Raw genomic sequence first — 20237 nt, 5'->3', positions numbered from 1 at the left:
CAAACAGTCAATCCGTTCTGAAAGTTGAGCCTCGATCTCTCTATGCATTCATAATCAGGTAAACCAGTCCTCCTCAGGACTCCTCTTACAAAAGAACACTTCTCTTAATTTCTCTATCTCACACATGCAATACCAGGTAGTCCTCTATAGGATGAAACCAACAGAATACCCCCTCTCTCTCTCTCACTTTCTTTCCTATTTCAGAATTGTTGTGCTTTTAAACTTTTGAAATTTGGAAAAGAGAGATAATTTTTTTCCCAAGCAGTGGTGTGTCAGTTGGGATTCAGTTATTTCGTGGCATGAATACTTTGCGAACTCTAACATTCACACAATTTACAAACATTTCATGCATGTTAGAGTTTCTGGTTTTGCAGTACACAGTGAAACCTGGATATAAAGACCACTCAAGGAAGACAAGAAAAGTGCTCTTTATAGACAGGTGGTCTTTATGTACAGGATTTGTCAAGTACACGTTTCACTGAGGAACACCATTCAAGGGAAACATAAAATGTGGACTTTATAGACAGATGGTCTTTCTATACAGGTGCTCGCTAGATCAGGTTTCACTGTATTAGGCGATCCCCATAGACTGCTTGATGTAGGGTTGTTCGTTCATGATCGAGGTGTGAATGTAATCATGGAATCTGTCAAGCATATGCAGTTATCCCTTTAAAAGGAACCCCAACCTTCATTCTAATTTACTTTTATTGTAAAGTTTAAGATATTTGAATAAAATCAGTGCAAGTTTTAACAAAATCGGGCGAAGGAATAAGGAAGTTAAAGCTTTTTGAAATGACTAGTCACTAGAGTGCGATATTCAATTTGATGACATTATTCGTGGACAACTCTTCATGCCTTTTGTGCTTCAAACTTCATGTTTTCCTTCATTCTTGTGATTGAGATAATCTACTCCCCTAAAAGCAAGGTATAGAATGCAAAATGATATTCTACTTCACATGTTATGAAGTCTGATCAAGAACACAAATAAATACGAAGACAACGTAAGAATTGTGAAATTTGATGTACAAAAGGCATGGAGAGAAGTCCACAAATGATGTCATCAAATTGAATATCGCCCTCTAGTGACTAGTCATTTCAAAAAGCTTAACTTCCTTATTCCTTGCCCGATTTTGTTCAAATTTTCACTGATTTTATTCAAATATCTTAAACTTTACAATAAAAGTAACTTAGTATGAAGGTTTTGGTTCCCTTTAATGTAATATACTCATGAATAACTAGGCCAGTTCGATAAGATTTTTTTACCTTGAAAGAGCCAATTTTGTTGCATTCCATTGTTGATAGGAGAGACTTGAATTTATGCTAAGAGTCATGATGTCTTTTTTCACACTTAAATTTAAGTCCCAAATCCTAAATAATATTTAAAATTCAGGCTGGTTCTTTGTTTTCTCTTATCTTTTTTCTGTTTCCATAACCTCGTGAGATAGTTATAAACCTAGATGTATTGTCAAGATGATGTATAGAGAGCTGTGTTGGTACAGCTGAACAAAACCGGGCATGGTGGCTCAGTCGTTAGAGCGCCCGCCTCATGAACGGGAGGTCGTGGGTTCGAACCCCGGCCGAGTCATACCAAAGACTTATAACAATGGGACCTTCTGCCTTCTAGCTAGGCGCTCAGCATATTAGATTGGAGAAGGGTAGTAATAACATATTATGTTATGCAGGGCCCGCTGGAAGAACAGTTTCATAACTGAAGTGGCTACCCTGGGTAAATAAAAGTTATTATTATTATTAATGTGTTGGCTCCAACATGAATGCTTATCTGTGATGCATCCTTCTCGTACTATCTATATTTTCTAATTTTGTTAAAGCGGAAATGATATTATAATCTCTTTCATTGAAATATAAGGAAACATTAGTATTCAGCTATATATACATGTAAATAATAATAATACTAGTAGTAATAGTAGTAGTAGTAGTAGTAGTAGTAGCATACGGGTAGTAGTAGTAGTTGTAGTACTGCGGCTGTAGCAGTAGTATTTTTAAATTATATTATAGTATTATCATTAAAATATCATTATCATTAGTAGTAGTACCATTATTATAAATGGTAATGTCTGTAACATAATATCGTATCATAGGGATAAGGCATTATCTAAATATTTTTGTTTTTCTTTCTTACTTTTCAACTGAACAGTTTCTTTAAGTCAGCTAGTAAAAGAAGCTATTGCAAGTGAATCCAATGTTGGTAAGGTCGTCAAACCATATGTCGAGAGAAAAATGCTCGGTAAGTCATACCACATCAAAGTATACACAATTTATTGTTTTCTTATTATTAATCTGAGACCAGGGAGCAGGCATGGCATATGTCTCTTCTTTTTTTTGCCCAAAATTATTCAGAGAATTAATTATTTCTCTTAACTCATAGTCATTAAAGAAGGTTCTCAAATTTTATTTTGGATTTGGTGTTTATTTAAAATGTGGCAGATTCGGTTAGGATGAAAAGTCCCTTTCTCCCCTCCCGAATATGCATTTTCATGACCAATTATTGTATCCCGCAAAAACCAAGACCACAAAGTTAATACACAGGAGATATGAGTGGCCACCTGTCTGTCTTTCTGTTGTGCCCCCACGGATATACTGTTGTGTCTGGTTCCTTTCTGTGACGAACAATTTGCATTATGCTGATCTACTGGGTTGGTGGCTGTGTGAAAGACCACTCCCGTCTGGAGGACTAAATAGTAAGAAAACTAGATGGAATGAACCATATTATGATGACTATCCCCCAAACTGCTATCCCCTCCCCCCTGAAAAATTACTTCCCCTGCAATTACTTATTAATTAGGACGATACCTTCCTGGACATCAATGTCCCAGGACAACTCGAGCAACTCCTACCATATCGACTTTTTTCTCCTTGCCTCTTAGAAGTGTTTATTCAATATTCAAACAATAACATAATTTTGCTTACAATTTAGCAAAACGACGGAACATCAATAATATCGAAAATGGTTACCCCAGAATGATTGCTTCTCATTTTGCATAATTTTGAGCAATATTTGATTAATTTTGTTGTGAAGTGAATTTGAGACGACATGCATGATAAAAGAGGTTTCTTAATTAGAAGCCAGATCATCATAACTTGTTGTGGGGCATCCCTTAAATATATGTTTGGTTTAGGTTGATCAGAGAAATATGTGTGTCGTGTCGAAAGAGCAGATCCTCAGGATTACTGCCTATCATGGCTTTTTTGTAGGTAAAATGTCTCCTTTCATGATTTTTTGTAGGTAAAATGTCTCCTTTCATGCTTTTTTGTAGGTAAAAGGTCTCCTTTCATGCTTTTTTGTAGGTAAAATGTCTCCTTACATACTTTTTGTAGGTAAAATGTCTCCTTTCATGCTTTTGTGTAGGTAAAATGTCTCCTTTCATGCTTTTTTGTAGGTAAAATGTCTCCTTTCATGCTTTTTTGTAGGTAAAAGGTCTCCTTTCATGCTTTTTTGTAGGTAAAATGTCTCCTTTCATGCTTTTTGTAGGTAAAATGTCTCCTTTCATGCTTTTTTGTAGGTAAAATGTCTCCTTTTATGCTTTTTTTGTAGGTAAAATGTCTCCTTTTATGCTTTTTTTTGTAGGTAAAATGTCTCCTTTCATGCTTTTTTGTAGGTAAAAGGTCTCCTTTCATGCTTTTTTGTAGGTAAAATGTCTCCTTACATACTTTTTGTAGGTAAAATGTCTCCTTTCATGCTTTTGTGTAGGTAAAATGTCTCCTTTCATGCTTGTTTGTAGGTAAAATGTCTCCTTTCATGCTTTTTTGTAGGTAAAATGTCTCCTTTCATGCTTTTTTGTAGGTAAAATGTCTCCTTTCATGCTTTTTGTAGGTAAAATGTCTCCTTTCATGCTTTTTTGTAGGTAAAATGTCTCCTTTTATGCTTTTTTTGTAGGTAAAATGTCTCCTTTCATGCTTTTTTTTGTAGGTAAAATGTCTCCTTTCATGCTTTTTTGTAGGTAAAAGGTCTCCTTTCATGCTTTTTTGTAGGTAAAATGTCTCCTTACATACTTTTTGTAGGTAAAATGTCTCCTTTCATGCTTTTGTGTAGGTAAAATGTCTTCTTTCATGCTTTTTTGTAGGTAAAATGTCTTCTTTCATGCTTTTTTGTAGGTAAAAGGTCTCCTTTCATGCTTTTTTGTAGGTAAAATGTCTCCTTTCATGCTTTTTGTAGGTAAAATGTCTCCTTTCATGCTTTTTTGTAGGTAAAATGTCTCCTTTTATGCTTTTTTTGTAGGTAAAATGTCTCCTTTCATGCTTTTTTTTGTAGGTAAAAGGTCTCCTTTCATGCTTTTGTGTAGGTAAAATGTCTCCTTTCATGCTTTTGTGTAGGTAAAATGTCTGCTTTCATGCTTTTTTGTAGGTAAAATGTCTCCTTTCATGCTTTTTTGTAGGTAAAATGTCTCCTTTCATGCTTTTGTGTAGGTAAAATGTCTGCTTTCATGCTTTTTTGTAGGTAAAATGTCTCCTTTCATGCTTTTTTGTAGGTAAAATGTCTCCTTTCATGCTTTTGTGTAGGTAAAATGTCTGCTTTCATGCTTTTTGTAGGTAAAATGTCTCCTTTCATGCTTTTTTGTAGGTAAAATGTCTCCTTTCATGCTTGTTTGTAGGTAAAATGTCTCCTTTCATGCTTTTTTGTAGGTAAAATGTCTCCTTTCATGCTTTTTTGTAGGTAAAATGTCTCCTTTCATGCTTTTTTGTAGGTAAAATGTCTCCTTTCATGCTTTTTGTAGGTAAAATGTCTCCTTTCATGCTTGTTTGTAGGTAAAATGTCTCCTTTCATGCTTTTTTGTAGGTAAAATGTCTCCTTTCATGCTTTTTTGTAGGTAAAATGTCTCCTTTCATGCTTTTTTTGTTGGAAACTTCATGAGGAAATGATCACATAATTTTCCAGTGAAATGATGGAACCCTATGCTAGCATAACTCGAGATCATCAATAGATTACAATGGATAAAAACTCATCAGTTCTACCCTATATCTGTGTCCTTTCGTTCGTTAAGGTCGACCGGAGAAGCTTCCCGATGTTTGCTATTCATGGTGGGTCCTATCGTCCCTGACGATCATCAATACAGTGTGTCCCAGAAAAAAATGAAACCGAGAATTATCGATGTTTTATCATAACTTAATCACATCTATAATTAATAAATGACACATATTTGGAAAGAATTGCAGTATACGTATATTGTGTTAAATTGAACAAATTATCCTTACAAATTTGATGAGTATAAGCTTCCCGTTATGTAATTCATTGTTTTTTAAGTAAGATATGCCATTTGATCTTATTTCTAGGTCTGCTGTAATTCTACGAGCTGTGGATATGGTACTTGGTAGCATGCATTGTCGCTATTGTTTAGCGTTATGGCTAGTATTGGCCGGTGAGTTGAATTTACTATATAATGTTGCTTTATGATTATATGTAAATGCCTCAATACTATCATTTGTACAAACTAGTTCATGATATTGGACAGAAGAAGAACACAATCAGTGTAATTTATTTTGTATTATAAATGAGTTGATGATTGAGATTTAGTTGTATGATATTACAAGACGATGTCAATGTATACATATTTGTTAATGTTATGTTGGTATCAATATCATTGTTCCACTTATGTATGCTAGTACACCACGATTTGAATATTCTGTTCAACTTTGGTTTTTATTGTTAAAGAGGCTGTTTAACGATGAGAAACAATAAAGTACAGACTCTACTTCAGAACTTCTGACTCCGGATGCACTATTTTGTCGTCAATGATCTCGAACCCTTTCAAGAGGCAAAGAACATGGGCAACTATATCTGCCTAAATGCAAAACCACACAAGGTCAATTTTTAATATCATTTATGGGCGTGAAAATATAAAAATAGTATACCATAATGATTTAAGAGGAATACGATCTCAAAATGCTGTTCGGAAGGGATTAACGAAACATCTAAATACTTTGAGTTAAACAAAATTAAGACTTCTTAAAATGGCAAAAAAAAATCTCAGATTAGAGAATTTCTAAAAAGATCACTAGCTAATGATATATTTTGTATTTACTGTATGTTTGGTTTTGATACGGAAGTCGACACACATTTGACTGACATGTATATATTAAGGAATATTTCTAAATGACTATTTTATTTCTTTGTCTACTTTCATTATATAGTTTATGTTACATGTATTATATGTAATATAGTATAGTAAAAAATAGTTTAAAGATTCTTGCCAAAGACAGGGTACCAGACTCGACAAGCACTTGTGCTAACTTCTGGTTCCCCCTTTAACAACAAAAGTGTACACATAATCTTTTATTCCATTTGTATACGACATACTTTGTAAAACAATGTTTGTATTATTCATGTGTAATGCAATCGATCTTGTGTTATATTGTTATATTTTATGTAATCATGCTTGATACATCATGTTTTACTTGTTATTATTTTTGTTGTTAATAAACTCAAACTCAAACTCAAACATAAAACAATTTCGATACTGATTCCTGCAGCCTTTTCATTTGGCAAAACATTAGTCCAGATTTGCCAGTTTCCACCCATGTTTAATAGGTAGCTGATATGACCGAGGAATACATATTTGGCGGCTCATTTTTTTAACAGGGTAATAGGTAATAATGTTATCATATCATTATGTTATCCCAGTACCTGACTGGAATTTGAGAATAGAATGTAATTAGTAATAATGTCCTGGCTGGAATGTAAAATGCAAACAGTTAAGATACATGTATAAGACATAAATACATCTCCTGTTTACGTTGCCATATAACATGATTTTGCCGAGCAATTTATTGTAAAATGAGTAAATGTGATGATATTGCTGGTATATTACTCATTCTTTTTCAGATAAACTACACAAAGTGATGGATCTCATCTTTTTGTGTCACATTTACATAAAGTAAGCAGACTTGAATATGAATAGATGCAGCTTTAAAGTTGTCTGAATTATGTATGTTTATTTGAAGGGATATTGATTGATTGATTTTATTTCATTTTATATAACAATTGTTTGCACAATAAAGAACATAGTTGACAAAGTAAGATCAAAATTATGAAATGAAATGAGAACCTACTGGAAAGCATAGCTAGTTTTTGTAGTTTCCCAAGAATAAACATAATATGAACATTATTTTCATAAATCATTTAAAGTGACATATTGTAGTGACAGCAAAATTCATCATGATATATTTATGTGTAAATTTGAAATAAACATATAACATCCACATATCTGCTATCTAATCTATTGTGTTTTTCGTCCAGAGTTCTATCATGACAATTAATGTTCATTTCCACCAAGGGGATTACAGTAAAAATATTAAGACGTTTATTTTGATTATACACAATGGAATGTGTATGGAATTCACATTTTTACTGCTATCATCACAAAGAAGATGATGATGATGGTGAAAGTGATGATGATGATAGTGACATAACCCTGCGTTGCTCTGTTTGTATTTTGAAGTTAGGGGTGGAATGACAAGAAATAGACTGAAATTCTATTTGTCGGTTGTAATTGGTTAGTATTGTTCACTTGATCGAGACCTGATTAAAAAAATTATTTGCATGCTTCCCTAATTTATATACTTTCCTGTTCTGTACCCAAGCACCCCCAATTCGCCAATGCGCAAGTTACGTATAATATGCCAGAAAACAATGATAAAATGCCATCCCATTACCGGACTGCTAGTGTGGCCACCTGTCAACAATTATCTATTGATACCTGAAGTGCCTTTTGTTAGTAATCGCACAATACAAGTATTCAAAATATATTTTAAAAATGTCTTTGAAATAATGTATATTGTTGTGGTGGTTTGATTCACCATTTGAGAATTAAACCCATCTTCCATTTTTCTTCCCCCCCCCCACCCTCACTCTTCAAACAGAATTCATCCATGGTTCTAAGTTCATGTCAGATGGTATCTGCACAGCTTGATTTAGTGCATCTATTCCCTTATAGATGGTCTCTAACCGGTTCAAAATAATATCATTACATTATATTTGACTGTTCTTATATAGTTGTTGATATTCATCGGACCGCATTCATCACCGATTTCCCTCTAGATATTGGTATGTTGTAGCTGAGAGTATGTTCTCTTAACATATTTTTTCTAAATAGATTGAATGATTAGAGCATACTGAAATTTTCATTGAATGTGAAAGTCATAAGCCGCTATGTGGCAAAACACGCACGCCTGTAAAAACTCTATGGCCAATTCCTTTTTTTAAATTCACACTTAATATATTTCTTGCCGGATAATTTCCAAACTTTATATTGAGTGTCCCATAAAAGATATCTTCCTGATACTTTATTTTCATGCCCAGACCTTATGTGGTTAACTGAGCAATATTGCAATCTAAATTGTGTGTAGACGGCATATGGGTAAATGAATTAATTTGAAAACTGATAAAAAAAGAAGTTTTGTTCTGCTTTTGGTCTTTATATTATATCTAACGCACCATACTAAAGTGCGTCCCCGAAAAAAACGAAACCAATGTGATTTTATCTTTGAAATTCAGATATCGTACGCCAAATGACATTTTGGTTCCCCTATCTTTTAATTGTTTTTAATCACTCATGCGTGAAATATGCATCATATGAATTGCAAATATGTGTCATTAATTAATTATAATTGTGATTAAGTTATGATAAAACATCGTTAATTCTCAGTTACGTTTTTTTCTGGGACGCACTGTATCTTTCTTATATAATAGTCTTATTCAAAGACTACCGTTGTTTTTTATCAAGAATTTTATGCTCAGAAGTTGGTGTACAAAACTACAAAACCCATGGGAATTTTTTTCTTCTATCGAGTTCAAATCACAGATACTGCATTATGAAATTGTTCCGTTTATGTGATGCTAGTTTTCCTTCCCAGAAATTCGTTTTTTATCGAAATATCGAGTCTGTATTTTTTTTAAACAAAATCTATAGAAAAATTCTGTGATTCAAATATGCCGCCGAGTGAAATACAGCTCCTTTTCCTGTGATAAATTGTCGATCGTGTGTCAGATGCAGTCTGGCGATCGTTGCTGCAGATCACCTAATTTGTCAGCAGCGACGAAATCCAGTCTAGATGGTAACAGTACTTAATTGCTAGAACTAGTTACAGAGTTTACATCACAGAACAAAACCCCAACACAAATAGTCAATGAATTAGCCATGGCCACATAGTAAATATGTATCAAACTGCATCTTTATTCTTAAAAAAAAATCAACATCAAACTTCTTATGCTAATAAAGACATCTGAATTTCATATACTTAAACATCATGTACTGATAGATTTAATGAGCTTTTTTTCTGCTGATAGAACTACTAGATTGCTTTATAGTTTTCGAGTACTACAGTATGGTACTACAGTTAGGTCCCTCGGAGAGGACCTAAAGCCGTCGACCGTCTGCTTGCTTACTAACAAGCATTTATGCGTCCTTAGTAGCCAGGTAAATAACCACAACAACAATGTAATGCATGCGATATGTGACAAAATTTGACTGCATGTGGCAGTCCATGTTTGTTCCAATTTTGGTGACATACCAAAACTGTCTTATTGTAAAATACTTAGCCAAAGATTTAAACTGCATACCAAATATGGCTAAATATTTTATCTTAGCTGATAACTGAATAAAATACCCTCATTTTGTACATATAAGCATTGAATTGAATATTACAGCGATTCTTTAGCCTCAGTATACTTAAATTGGGAGGGGATCCATGCCATTGGAAAGGGAGGGGCACAGATCAGAAGAAAAAAAAATGAATTGCCACTTTTTTTTTTTTTTTTTTTTTTTTTTGGGGGGGGGGGGGGGAGGAGTTGTTAGGCTTTAAAAAAAGGGATATAAGCCAGTTGTGCCCCTTTTCCTCCTGCCCATTAGTCTGTCAGTGACTGGAATGCCTCGGCATCAAAGTGTGATGTACACCAGTATAACAAGTACATGTACATGCAGGGGCGGCGGAGCGACTTCCAAAGTGGGGGGGGGGGGGGGGGGGGCAACAACAAAAAAGGCCACTTTCTGGAGAAAAAAAAAGGGCACCCACAAAGGGAAATCTCAAAGCGAAAAATATACATTTTTGTTTGCATTGGTATATTCCCCTACATTGTGATTACATTTTCAGGGATGATTTCAATATTTGTTTCTCTTTAAGACCTATACATCAAATCAGATATTGCTTAAGCATCATACCTTGCAGTTGGGTGTGATGGTCTGAATATTCTTTTGCGAGATAGCGAAGCAAGCGAGGAAAACATTTTAAGATTTGTGATGTCGCAGTGCGAAAAATTACATCTTATAAAGAGGAAAAACCCAAATCCTGATAGGGTTATAACACATTATCATAACGGAAGACTGAAAAGACCTTTGATAAGTAACATGATTATATCAAGTATAAATGCGGGCGAGCGGTGAAAATTGGGGCAGTATATATGCGAGCGAGAGGTGAAAATGGGGACACTTCTTACATCTGAAAAGAGGCACTAACGGGAGGTTAAAAGAGACAATTATTACAAGAGGATATGTCCCTTATTGGAAAGGAAAGAGGCACGTATCATTGTTAAAAGGGAAATTATCAGAGGTGAAAAGGGGCACTTCTCGCATCTGAAAAAGGGCACTGACCAGATTATGAAAGGGGCACTTAGGAGAATGAAAATGAGGCACTTATAATAACGGACAATGTGCATTTGTTGAAAGAAAAGGGGCCCCGATCAGATTTTATTAAGGGCATTTATCAGAGGCCGGTGAAAGGGGACTTTTATGAGAAGAGGGAAAGTGGCTCTAATTAAAAAGAAAAAGAGGCACATGTTAACAAAAACGAGGCATTTATCATGAAAAGAGAATTCGTTAGAAAGGAAAAGGTGCACGTTCCAATGAGGGGCATTTATTAGACTTGAAAAGGGGCACTCATCAGAGATGAAAAGCGCACTTATAAGGATGGGAAGGGGCATTTTTCTAAGTAAACGAGCATCTCTCAGATTTGAATAGGGGCAATTATCGAGGTTGAAGGGGGCACTTATCTGAAGTGAAAAAAGGAACACTTTTCATAGGTGAAAAGGAGCATTTTTGGGAAGGAGAAGGGGCTCTTTTGTGTTAAATGGGGGCACTTATTAGAAAGGAAAAAGGTCACATGTTAAAAAGATGGTGCGCTTATCCAAGTTAAAAGGGGTAGCTGATAAAAGGGAAAGGGGCACATCTTATAAAGGAAAAGGGGCATTTGTCAGATTGGAATAGGGTAATTATCAGAGGTGAACGGGGGCACTTCTAAAACATGAAAAAGTGTACTTGCTAGAGATTAAAAGAGGTACTTATGATAATGGAATATGCACACTTATTGCAAAGGAAAATGGGAATTTGTCGAAGGAAAAGATCGAGGCACGTGTCAAACAAGGGGGCACTTATCAGAGGTGAAAAGGGGAAGGGGCACTTTTAAAAAGTAATAGGGGCACTAGTCAAAGTAAAAGGGGCACTTTAGGGGTACTTGAAAAAGTTTTTTTTGGGGGGCACTGTGCCTTCCAGTTTGGTTACGTATAAATGAATCACAACTGCATGCAATAAAGGTCCTACATATTCACTAAGCTCTGTGTTGAAGATACAAAAATATGAACTTATGTTCTTTTTTTTTTAAATGTCGAGGTTGACCATCTAATAACAGACTGAGGACTTACTACACAAAACAAGTATATAATCTATCAACTAATGTTTACAAATATGAATGAGTAAAGTCATAATGGCATGATTTAGTTATAATATGTCCATTTACATAGAACAGCTACTCTTTTTACATGAATATACTCTACTCCGCTTATCACATTGACACTCTGGCTATAGCTGAGCCACCAGGATAAGTTGGTAAAGCATTTAACGATGTTTTCCCCTACTGGGTACCCTTTTACATCACCTAGGTGAAAAGTGGCAAATGTAGATAAATGTCTTGCCAAGGACACAGTGCCAAGGTGGGACTCGAACAATGAACTATGTAACAGTGTTCAATATCCGATGACATATCCACTAGAACACGACACCTCTATATAAAGCTACATTAACAAAAAGAAAAGAAAAAAGAAGCAAGCTCATGATGTACTCTTTCCTTTCATTGATGACTTAAATCTCGTTGGAACAAGCGGTTTCAATTCCCATTTCGTTTTCAAATTGTTCCAGTTTATCAAATACAGCTGCATTTCTAGGCCTTCTTGTCTGTAGCCATACTTCCAGCTTAGAAGTTGGGCCATACACGTATCGGAAGCTATACACATAAAGAAAAAGGTAGAAAGTAAAAATAGAATCAATTATACACATTTATCATACAATCCAAACAGATCCATTTTGGGAATGTTTAGAGTGCCAATACCTAGTCGCCCAATCAAAGGCATGAATGAGCCTACTAAAAAACTACTAAATATGCCATCCATGATTCACGTTATTCAACCTTATCTTTTCCTTCTTATGAATGACATCAGATGTGGAATGTGTACTCTCACCCGACTCTTAATGTAGATGTGTTACTTGGAATTCGGTATTGGGTTCTGCACAGTTGGCAAGTTGATCATGAGATGGGGCTTTGCAGTAAACAGTATGCTAGGGCAGCAAGTTCATCAGTTCAGCTTTGTTTTAATTTATGCTACATTTACCTCAGACGATTCAACCAAGTTATAAATAAATGACATCTACCCCACCGGAAATAAACCCTATTTATATGAGGGATAATATAAGTGCATACATAAATATATGCACCAAATAAATCGACAGGATACTCGCCAACTCCCCTTAGGAAAAAAGAAGGATGTAATCAGAGTGTTGTTATTAATTTTGTGAACACAATAACTTCCCGTTTGAAATATTTCTTTTAGAAGTCTAGATAACACACACAGAAAACAGGACAGATGTAATAGCTCATCTGTTTTTGGAGCCAGAAGCGCGTTACCTCATATACTTTAATACACACTTAATGCCCTTCTGGCCTTGAACAGATGATCAGGTTTTTATTATTTTTTTATAAAATAGAAATATCAAAGAATTAGGATTATAAGCCACTGATTGATTGTAATGGTGGGCTTTACTTGCGTGTGTAATGCTAGGACACAATATAAATGTGCATTAACTTATAATATTGGATAATCATAGTACACACGCACTATACTGTGCTATTTGATTAAAACAAAAATCCTTATATATATATATATATATATATAAACATTTTAATGGGTCCCTTCTCCTTTGAAATATAACTTTAAACGTTCCTAAAACAAAATGTGGTATATAACAAAGGAAAAATGCCTGCATTGAGGGGCAAGAGTAAGACTTTATGTAAATCTATCGCCCTTCAATGATTTTTTTTAGTGTACCTCGACTTCAGTTTAATAGGGCACCGTACAGTTTTGAGATCTCCTTGGGATGACAGTGTTAACCAGCCCCTTAACCCTATTTGACTGGGCTTTCTGAGAGCAAGTTTTTTTTTTTTTTTTTTTTTTGGGGGGGGGGGGGGGGGGGGGGTAATCTCGGTCAATTTCATGAAATTTAAGATCAAGAAAAAAGGCGTACAATACGCAATTGGCAGTTTAGGAAAAGTGGTATTAGTGGTATTTAGTACACAAACATTGGCAAAATGTCAGCATCGGCTCAAATTTGGCCTGACGTGTGATTTCAGAATGTTGCATGACCTCGCAATTGATTATGTGATATTTGAAAAAATTAGTCTAAAAAATTGCGGGACACTACACAGAAGAAAGCAAGATTAAGGTAAGTTAAGATCTGCAGCAGTTGCGGGGCAACTCATTGATTTTGAACGGGGGGGGGGGGGTCAAAATTATCAACACCCCCTCAGTCAAAATAGAAATAAAACAGTCAATATTTTTACATGTTTATTATATTCTACGTCATACATGTACCTTTCCTCTCCTTGTTCAGTGGTGTACTTGAGTGACTTCTGGCCAACAAGCAAAAAGGTTCCACCAATATTACGACCCTTGACCTTAGGACAGTCACAATCTTCGTTGATGAACAATTGTCTCTGTGCCTGATGGGGGACATCTTCATCTCCTATTTCATCAAGGTATAGCAATAAATAAGTAAAACAAAGAAGAAAACTAGGAGTTAATTGGGAGGGGAACACAAAGACCTAGAGTGGAATGACACTACAAATGTGTACTAGGATGTTAAAAAACAAGAGATGTGTGGAAAAAAGTTGCAATAAACCTCCGAACTGGGAGAAGATACTTTGATAGGCTCAGGCTAGTTTTCATATTCTTTGTATATAAAGTACGCACAAATGTATGACCTTGGGTGTACGCAGCTTCGTGTGAAAGTGCTTGTACTTTATTTCACCCCCACCAGCCTATCATTATCATGTCCTGCATGATGTGTGATTAAAACATTGCTATCAAAGCCATAGTTTACAAGAAGCACCACCGACAATTTTCTCTAGCACCACCTCAGGTAAGCTGTTGCAGTGTTTCATTTCATTCATTTGTTGCTGCAGATCCCATCTAGTAGGTGATTGAGCATTTGCTTGTGCAGCCCTAAAACTCTGGAATAACTAAGCATTCGAAGTCAGGATATTACCATCTGTGAATTTCTTTAAATCAAAACTGAAAGCACATTTTTTTAATTAACTGTAAATGTAAGCATACAAGGAGCTCTTGTAGCACAGTAGATTATATACTTAATATGGGATAGTTTCGATGCTCTATAAATGTATTATTATTAGTATTATTATATCATCTATTTTCATATTTCTCATGTTACATATACATTTCATAATAAAGCACAATTATTTTTGTGTTGAAATTAATATAAATGATGCATAATAACTAATATAAAGATATTTAAAGTGGTCAATATAGAGTACTCATTTAACTTGAGGAGTATGATGGCATCTACATGAAAGCTAGTTTGTTAAGCTATAGGCCCCTGTGAAATAAATTGTGGTAATGAATGGAGGACGGATATGAAAAGTGACCAATCGAAATAAATTAACAAAAAAAAAAATTCTAACGGGAGGCGGCATTCCAGTAACTCGGTCCTGTAAAAATAACCGTTGTGCGGGGCAAAAACAGTTCGAGTACGTAGAATGTGATGCGTATGGTCCCGTAACTCACTGCTTCCCTAGCTGCGCTGTTGGCTCTTGCATCAGTTCAGTATTGCTTAACTGAATTGGAACTCACCTGTTTTTATCGGGTTTAAGACGGTAAATCTGTAGATCCTGAAGCCTTCTTGTATTTCCTCCGTGTCAATCCGGATCTTGAGTGCTGAAAGACGAGTCATGGTAAACAAATCTAAAAACATTGCCATGTTTTGATGTACATGAACAGTGCATGTACACATGTAACTTGACAAAAGATAAGGGCACATACAAATGCATTAGGAACTCAAATGCGGTGAATTGAGAATTTGAGCCTAATAAAGGTCATATCGATATTTCTGCCACTCCACGTGTTAATGATGTGCCTCTGCTAATTCGCCATAGAATTATGATTGTATATATTTAAATTCTTGAACATTTGTCAATCTGTTGGTCAATTGAATCTGGTGTCGCCGAAGCCACTGGCCCGTCTCTGTGTTCTAGTTAAGGCTTTTAAGCCAGTGACCTGGGTTTGATTCCCATATGCAGCAGAGACAATTTGTTTTACCTTTGCAAAAAATTCCAAAAGGGAGGACAGCAATATATATATTTATATATAGATAAGTTATGTAAGAATGTATGTATATTTGGAAAATGCCATTGAATGTAACACGTTCTTCAATTGAGTAACCAACTATTCAACACAATCAACACCAACAACAACAAAAATCGAAATATCAGTTATAATGAGCAAAAAAAGCATGGTGATTTTTATGTATGAATTGCACTTTATTTCACTCATGAACAATATGTGTAGTTTGATATCTTTATGATTGTTAGTATTTACCATAACTACTGTGGCTTGCACATGCAGCTCTTTCTAGCTCAAATATTGAATATGGCCCAGGACATGGATCAATGTTGCAGTAGTCTGTAAGAAAATAAAAACGAAATATGTGATTTTTTTTAGTCATCTTCATGTACGTGTACATGTAAGTGTCATGTAGGAAGTATACATTCAACCATCTAGGCCTATCACAATTTGAATATGTACAAAATTATTACTAAGAACAGGTCTTAATATTCAATGATATCCTTTATGTGGCAGGTGAAGAAAACAAAATTATTTGACACTTCTGAACAAGAATACAATGTACTTCAGCTCGGTTTCAAATTAAAAATTGAAGAGAGTAGCATTTATATATTTCAGTTTTTAATTTGTTGTTTTGTTAATGCAGCCATGAACGTTTATTAGAAACCATTTTTGTCTTCCATATTTTTTTCCTCACAATTAATAGTCATAAAGCTACTTGTACGTGTATCAGTCAATAATCCACCTACTAATAAAAGAATATTAACTGGACATTTAATACTTTCCTAAGGATCCACCAGTGCAGATGCATTCACTTTCAGAGCAGAGCGTTGACAAGAGGGCACTGCCTGGACCAGGTTTGTAGGATATCGTGCAAGATTTGTCTGCATACAAGTAGAAGAGTTTTGATATGTGAACATTTTTGGCAGATAATGAACAAAATGATAACATGATATAATGATAACAAATATAAATGTAGAACAGAATAAATGCAAATATGTGAGACACTGTATATATTCAGTACAAAAAAGCAGGCACTCTTTTTTGTTCGAAACTTTCATATAAATCGTCTATAAAATACAATACAAAAATATTTCAAATTAAAGAATATTTAATCTTCCACCAACATAACTGAAATCAGATATTGAAGATTGATGGGCACATTTCATTAAAGTGAATCGGTAGCATTGTTAAAGGTTAATGAAAAAACTGCGTAATTTTGCATTCAACATGCAATAAATCCTTTGAAAATGCTCAGACCACAAAGATACTTATGGTTTACTTTGAAGGCCTCACTGTGCGACACCATGTAACAGTAAATTCTCCCAACCAATTATTGAATTTCCCTAACCGTTTTCCCATAAAAAAAGATCTTTCAACACTTAAATGTTAAAATGAGCCAATTCATTGCTTTGTGACGACTTACATTCATCTTAAATTTAATTAAATTATAATAATATAGTTGGGAGAATTAAGGATTGATCAGATCAGTTTTTCAATTTTCTATTATTAATAATAATCTGTTCTCACTCAAACTTTCAGATTATCTTTAATTGTACATCTAGTATTGAAGTAAATATCTTAAGCTATGGTCACAACTCAGAGCATCGACCGACTGATAAGTATAGCCTGCTAGGTCGCCGTTGGAATTTAGGCATCGTCCAACGATTTTTTTGAGAAGTCGAGCAGGCTGTAGAGGCCCAGCGATGCTGGGCAGTGCCCTGTCGATTTATCGTCGGTCGCCGGTCGATTTTAGGTAAAAACTGGGCGAAATCGGGGAGCTTCTCCGGGCGGCGTCCTGGCAGTGACCGACTGATGACCCACCGATTCCCAAGCGGTCTCCCACCGGCCATCGGCTGATTAAAAGAAATTGCCCGGTGGGCGGCGGCCGGCGGTGATCGGCAGGGCACCAAAATACGCTCGGTGCCCGCCTGGGCACCGATCTAATCGAACGTTCGCCGTCGAGCGATCTGGGTCAAAAATCGAAGCTGCTAGGGTCAAAGGATGCCGACCGATTTTGAACTCGCCGCCCAGTGACCGACTGATCTCCCAGCGGGGACCGCTTATTCAGCGGCTGGCTGGGTCGTTGCGAAATTTTTGGGACCCTCCCCCCCCCCCAACAAAAAATATGTCCTCTTACCCCCCTCCCCCCCCCCCCCCGCTTATTCAGCGGCTGGCTGAGTCGTTGCGAAATTTTCGGCTTGATTTTCAAATGTTAACCCCCCCCCCCTTCGAAAAAAAATCCTGCGTACGCGCCTGGGTACAACAGATGCAACATGCACAATTTGTGATACTGCTTACATTGTAGAAACATTATTCTACCATAAAAGCAAGATCTCTCATTTTCCACATATTTAATACATTTCAAATTTTTTATCTATTTTTACATTCCTGTTTAAATTTGTAACAATTTCTTATTTTCTCCTACATAATTATACTCTACAATCTACAATAATCAGTTTCATAACTTCTGTCGTATTCCAATTTATTTTTGGACCTGCAATAACACTGAATATGTCAATTCCTTTAATGTTTTTATTTTGTCTCATTTTATATGCACATATTGCCACTACTATCTTAAAAGTAATGCCGATCAAGGGCCACCCTGGAGAACTCCTCTTTCAATAATAAACTTTTTTGAAATCACATGACCAATGGCGTCAGTATAAAAGTCTTTATTCAGGTGATAAAAGGTTCTTTAAAATTGAAAAACGTAACACATGAAATAGGAAAAAATGGGGTACACTCCAATTTTTTTTTCCAAAAACAATAATCTCTGAACTTTTGAACTGAACTAAATAATCAATCACACCTTGTAATAGCAATATGTTTGCTGCTGCGGATCTTTTCTTTATGAAACCTTTTTGATCAGTTGAAATGATCCGTGATAAAACACGGTGAAGTCTTTTAAAAAGAACTTTTCCCGCAATTTTATCATCAGTATTAAATAACGAAATAGGTCTCCAATTGTCTTGATAACCCCTATAAGGGAGTTTACAGATAGCACATGGTACAAATGAACCCCAATATCCACAGATCTTTTACACATGGAGAAGTTCCCCTTCGAGCATATTAGAATAATAACTGCCAAAGTCCTAGATGTGCTTCATGAATACCTTTTGTTTGCCCTCTGGAAAAGAATACTTCCACCTGCGTATCATAGAACGTACCGTTGGTGCATAAATGAATAATGTTACATAACTTTCATGAGCGCATATCCAGTATTCATCTCTGTGGGTTTACCTTTTTGGTACAAATGACCTTTATCTGCCCATGCGCAGATTGTATCTTTAAACTCCCTTATTCCCCTCAAATAACAATGTAATTAGACCTTGCCTTTGGTGAGATCTATGGATTTCCTGTAAAACATTTTCGTCATCCTTTATAATTTTTCCATTCACATATAAACTTTCTAATTCTATATTCTGCCCAATGCGCTTTTACAACTGTACAAATATTTGCTTGTCCTCTCACCCTTTTTTGATCCGTTCTTTCAACCGCCCCTTTCATACATTTATGAAATGTTAAAGAGTTCCAAATCCTGATGGCTTAACTCTTGGATATCAGGTTATGTACTTTCCAGCATTGATTCTAGTACTAGTTCTGTAAACGGGTTGGATACTCCAATTCGTGTGTAATGCACTTTTGCTAGAATCGTTGATGAGAGCAGGGAATGGTGGTGCATCCGGGTTACGTAAGAAATCTTCCCCGTCTGATTGGGCATACCTGACGGCTAGCAAGGGTTGCTCGATCGTGGCAATGCATAGGGGACATTTGTTTACGAGAAGGTGTTTTAAGCCATGGTTAAACCCTTCTCTGGCTATGCCATTGGATTTCACATATTGCGATTTTATTTTTTATTTATTTATTTATTTATTTATTTCTGATCTTTTGACAGGGTAGCCCATTCACCAACAAGTAGTGGTCTTCCATGGGGCCCTGAATGAACATATTTACATCGTTTATAACATTTATACAGAACAGTTACAAAAATAATACTCGTTTGCAAAATAAACATATATCATTAACCTAGTAAACAGTAATGTCAATGGGAAAATATTAATTAAGTCGCAATTATGTGAATAGGTCATGTAAATATTACAAAACATGCACGTAGTGTATGTACGGCTGAGCCATTCACAAATTACAACTTTGTTTAAACAATCTCTTAAATGAATTGACAGAGGAAGCCGTTCTCAATGAATTATCTAGCTTATTCCATTCAAATATGGAAGAAACAATTGGGCTACACTTATAACAATCAGTGTGAAATCTAGGCACACGTAAACATCCACTGTCTATTTGCCTTGTATGATGCTCATGTACATCATTAGGATTGATTAAGCCTACCTGAAGGTAAGAAGGTGCTAAGTTATGAACGCATTTATATATCATCATAACGCGACTTAACTCAAACCGCTTGTCTAGTGTCATCCATTTAAGACTCGTGAACAAATCAGCCGACGGTGTGCCATATGTCTTGTTCAATATTATTCTTGCGGCCCTTTTTTGAATTTTTTGCAGCTTAGTTGTATGAGAATGAAATCGGTTCGACCATACAACAGAGCAGTAATCTAATCGTGGCAACACTAGACTGTTATAAAGT

General features: G+C 35.5%; 1 protein-coding gene across 1 annotated transcript in view; it reads right to left on the bottom strand.

The window, feature by feature from the left end:
• Window positions 1-10809: 10809 nt before the first annotated feature.
• LOC100892832 (complement C3) overlaps window positions 10810-20237 on the bottom strand; it is a 121737-nt gene continuing 112309 nt past the window's right edge. Inside the window, exons 35-39 of the mRNA XM_030997027.1 lie at window positions 16417-16515; window positions 15887-15970; window positions 15143-15226; window positions 13868-14018; window positions 10810-12225 (exon numbers count right to left, since the gene is read on the bottom strand). Of these exons, the coding sequence (XP_030852887.1) occupies window positions 12084-12225; window positions 13868-14018; window positions 15143-15226; window positions 15887-15970; window positions 16417-16515 (560 nt within the window). The 3' untranslated portion in view covers window positions 10810-12083. The remainder of the gene's footprint in view (window positions 12226-13867; window positions 14019-15142; window positions 15227-15886; window positions 15971-16416; window positions 16516-20237) is intronic.

Source organism: Strongylocentrotus purpuratus, unplaced genomic scaffold (assembly GCF_000002235.5).
Source record: "Strongylocentrotus purpuratus isolate Spur 01 unplaced genomic scaffold, Spur_5.0 spur5_scaffold_4, whole genome shotgun sequence".
In the NCBI taxonomy this organism is placed as follows: Eukaryota; Metazoa; Echinodermata; class Echinoidea; order Camarodonta; family Strongylocentrotidae; genus Strongylocentrotus; species Strongylocentrotus purpuratus.
This window is presented reverse-complemented; position numbering and strand designations above follow the sequence as displayed.